The 4,678-nt window shown below is 36.4% G+C and overlaps 1 protein-coding gene across 1 annotated transcript; it reads right to left on the bottom strand.

Annotated features, from left to right (window-relative positions):
• Window positions 1-1,297, bottom strand: LOC121983241 (GATA transcription factor 1-like). The gene is made up of 2 exons (XM_042536193.1): window positions 913-1,297; window positions 1-776 (listed from the first exon to the last, which is right to left on the bottom strand). Exons 1-2 carry the CDS (start codon window positions 1,069-1,071, stop codon window positions 141-143), a joined length of 795 nt encoding a protein of 264 aa, XP_042392127.1. The 5' UTR covers window positions 1,072-1,297; the 3' UTR covers window positions 1-140.
• Between the last annotated feature and the right edge of the window lie 3,381 nt (window positions 1,298-4,678).

The raw sequence follows: 4,678 nt of genomic DNA, 5'->3' as shown, positions 1-4,678 counted from the left end.
TTCACTAGAACGAAATCACCAACTTAAGTTAAGCTATCAAATTTCTGCCTACAAATTAGCGAGAATATTTAGACTCTACATTTCCGGCGGAGAGAAAGAAGGGAAAAAAACAAAATCCTAAATTAAGAAAAATAAATAAATTATTTTGTTATTTTTTTCATTGACTTGAAGGGAGGGGCGAGCGGCATCTGCGGCGGCGGCGGCGGCAGCCTTGTGGTTTTACGCTCGTGGGAGGGTTCTTTCTGGCGGCGCATCTCCAGGATCCGGCGGTGGGAGTTGGAGTGGATGGTGGCGGAGAAGGTGGGGCTGCTTGCCGGGCGGTACTCCGGGACGAGGCGGCCGGACTTGTACCTGACGCCGCAGGCGTTGCACAGCGTCTTGAGTCCCTCCGGTCCCGCGCGCCACTGCGGCGTCTCCTCCGCCAGGCAGTGCCGACACCACCGCCGCTCCGTGGCCCTGGCCTTCCTCGCGGGCGCCGTGGTGGCCGGCTGAGGCGAGATGGCCGTCAGCGGCCTCCGCCGCCGCGTCCTTCCTTTGCTCCTCGGCCGCGCCGGCGCGGAGAAGGACGCGGCGGAGGCCAGGACGGAAACAGGGCTCGGGCCCTCCCTGACGGCGGCGCCGCCGTTGCTCCCGCTCCATCCGCTGCTGCTGCCGCCGCTGAGTGAGTGGGCGGGAATCTCGAACGATGTCTCCAGCGACGGAAACGCGTCCTTGTCCGCCAGCCACTCGAGCTCCTCTTCCTCGTCGCCTCCGCCTCCGCTCTCCACCGGAATCCCCTAAAAAAAATCCCCAAAATAAAACAAGAGAAGAAAAATATATAAAAAAAAAAAACAAAAAATCGAATTTTTATCTTCTTCTTCTTCCAAAGATTAAAAAAAAAAAAAAATCAGATTTTTAAGGCCGGAGCGGAACCGGAAGCTCATCGACGGAGGGGTCGAAAAAATCCTGGAAAAGCAACCCCTGGCTCTGCAACTCCCCAAGCACGAGCTCATCGGCGAAGAACGCCTTCCCGGCCACGGTCGCAGCAGCCGCCGCCGCCGCCGCCGCCGCCTCGTTCAATGCATCCACCATCTCTCTTTCTCTCTCTGAGAACGTATCCTTTCCCCACCACTCAACCAACGGCGAGAAGATAAAGAGAGAATCCCGTTTTTTTTTTCCTCTCTTTCTTTCTGCTTTGTCTTCCGTTTACCCTCCTCCTTTACTTTTCCCCTTCTTCACTCGTTTCCTTGCTTCTTTCACCTCAAAATTTTAATGCCTGCCCCCGCACACGTTTTCTTTTTAACCATTAGGGTTTCTCCTACATGGACGAAATGAATCATTCCATTTTAATCGTCCGCTGCACTTATTGGGAAGAAAGAAACCGGATTATTCCTACAAGGTTGACTATAATTGAATGTCCAATTTTGTCAACACGTGGTTGCATTTCTTGACTAGGAAAGCTACGTCCGTTTTTTCCTTTTTTTTTTTTACTCTTCCTTTTCTTTCGTTCTTTCTTTTTGTTTTTTTTTTCCTTGGTGATTTTTTTATAAAAAAAAATTGAGAAGAAAAGATGGGTTTGGTTATCCATAATTTATGTAGGAATAGAGCATCCTTTTTGTTTTTGGTTAGTGATTTTTTTAATAAATGACAAGAAAAGATGGTTTGGTTGTCCATAAATTGTAGGAATAGAGCTGGGTGTCGGCAAAATTGGGGACGTTGTATTCATAAAAACTGTTGACTAGACTAAAAACTGTTGACTAGACCTAAGTCTGCACATTCAAGACATTTTAAGAGTTCAATTTGGCAAAACAACACCTCCAACTAGATTGTGGTTAAGGATAAACAAAAGTAAATAGAAGAAATATCATCAAATTTAAAAACTTGATTTAATTATTTTAGATTTTATTTAAAAAATAGTTATGTCCATTAATTCTGTTCAATTTTAATTTTAAAATTCAAATCGAATAAATCAAATAAACTAAATAAAAAAATAATTAAGTGAACCTATAAATTTCTAATCAATTGATAAATTTCTTATATTATACCATTATATATGGTTGAAAAAATCAATTATTTTAATTTTTGACCGAATTAATTGATATATTAAAAATTTTATCGGTTCAATTCATTTAAAAAAAATAATTTATTCAATTTGATTAATTCAATTCAACTCAATTTGGCCTAATTATGATGCAAACTCATTGGCTCGAAGCGATAACTTAAACAATATCACTTGTGAAGAAAAGATATTAAAACACTAGTTTAGAAGGAGAGAGAGGGAGCAAAATTATGTCAATGTTTACATGCTCGGGCATATTGAAATAGCAAAGGTCCAAATTGAAAATTGCTCATTTTCAAAAACTTGTCTTTTCACATACCGATATTTTGATACTTTTTCTATGGGACAGAGAGAATGTGACACAACAGCAATACATTTTTCATTTTCTCGGCTAAATATTAGTATAGAAAATATGAAAATAAATAAATTATTATTGTGCACAAGGATATGATTAATTATATTATTGGTTTTTTAGTGTTAATTTATGATGACTTTTTTTTTAGGGTAATCATAGATTATTTTTAAAAAAAAATTAGGGTTAATTTGCTCATAAAATATGTGATTATGTGCAAAGCACATGATTAATTTCGGGTACGTGCAAACAAGGCACATGAAGACATGTGTGGTGCACTTCAGATGCATTCATGGTCACATGCATTCAATTATCGGGGAATAGACAAATGGACTATTGTTTCATATGATGCAGAATCTGACGCTGTGTTAGAATCTTATCATATTATATTCTTATTAATAATCTAGGTAAGAAATCTTATTAAATTGAGATTATCATTGGCAATGCAATCTAAAAAATCACTGATTATTATTAACTTTATCAATCTCAAATGTATCAAGTGATGCCGATAGGAAAGCAATTACTTACTTTGAGATTGCCGAGTGTTGTGGATAGACAAATCATAACCAAATAATATCTGTAAAATACACTTCGTGTTAAAGAGGAGGCAAAAGAAAATCAAAGGACAATTTTAGATGGATTACAGTAATCAGGAAAGCACCATTAGACCTAACCAGATAGCTAAGTTGAATCATTTAATTTCCTACCATCCATGAAAATTTGAAACCTTAGGGCTGATAATAATTCTTTTTAAAAACTATTACATATATGTGAAATTATATATATATATATACTTTTGGAATCATTTAACCCTTACTAACATTTCAATTTTTATTACACTATTTTTTCCTCTTAACTAGCAACTGAACACGAGTTTTGGCACAGGATATCAACCTGGCTCATGTTGCGTGGCAAACCATGCCTAGCCATGCACAATCCATTAGCTTAGATTTTACCACGGTTCAGAATTGATGATTCAATTATTTGGAAGTCGGTTCGATGATTTTTGATATATCAACTATAAATCTTAATCGTCTAAAATTATTATAGTTCATATACGATTTGGAACCGCCGATTCATAGTTTGATTTATGGTTCTTTATCGTTGTGGATTATTATTATTTTTTAAAAAAATAAAAATTTATAAATTTATAAAATAATATAAAATATAACTTGTACTTATGTAAATTGTATACTTATCTCCTACTATTTGAAGGGAGTATTCTGAATTTTAAAAATGTCGTCATCAGTACTTTGTCTCAGATGTTAAAATTTGCTCTAATTTATCATCGATAAATTGAATATCGTGATATTCTTTTGGATTTTCTTATTTTTTTGAAACTAAGATGATGAATCTCTCCTTTCCACTATAATTAGAGAATTAAAATCAAAAGCAATTAAAATTTTAGAATTAAATGATGAAAATAGAGAAGACGTGGAAATGATAAATAAACTCTTTATTTATAGAATTTGGAGAATAACCTATATTAACTCATAGTCATTAATAAAAAAATATCAATTAATTAATTTGAATCACTACAAAATTTTTTAAAAAAACCTCTCCCTCAAACAAAACTATGAATCAATAGTTGGAATTACTTTTACTTTTCCCTCTAATATATATATATATATATATAAAATATTAACTAATATATGGATCAATCTGTTATAAGCTAATTGATTAGAATATTAGACTTTTACCCAAAAAAAAACCTAGGTTCAAGCCCCGACAACACAATTCTTTTTAACAAGTTTTCATTAAAAAAACCATCTATAAAAAAAACAATTGATCGAACAATTTGAACCGGCGGTTTTAATTGGGTCATTGAACTGTAACACAATTCTTTTTAATAAATTTTCATTAGAAAAACTCATCTATAACAATTAACAAAAAAACAAAGACCAATTTAAACCGGTGGTTCCGATTAATTGGACCATTGAACCATAACTAACCTAACTGAGGACAGGCGGATTACAATTAAGGCTCAGCTGGGGGTTAGGCCGATTACGATTCAAGTCCAGCAACCAGGTCAATGAGTAACAGGCCCATTGACCCGGTTACGGGCCTGGGTCTGGTTCAGACCAGACTGTGGTCAGGTCTACGTTAGCTCCCATACTCCGTGCATCACATCAGCCAAGCTGACCAAAATGAAAGAGTGAGCAACATTAAGTAAATGAAATATGATAAATTAATTGGTAAACAATGTAGTTGCACAACACTCATTTGGAAAACTGAGCTGGAATCAGGCTTTAACAGCTATCAAAATAGATCGAAAATGGCTGCAGAAA

This window comes from Zingiber officinale, chromosome 5A (genome assembly GCF_018446385.1).
Source record: "Zingiber officinale cultivar Zhangliang chromosome 5A, Zo_v1.1, whole genome shotgun sequence".
NCBI classification, from domain to species: Eukaryota; Viridiplantae; Streptophyta; class Magnoliopsida; order Zingiberales; family Zingiberaceae; genus Zingiber; species Zingiber officinale.
The sequence above is the reverse complement of the archived record's forward strand: the minus strand, read 5'-3'. Positions and strand labels throughout refer to the sequence as shown.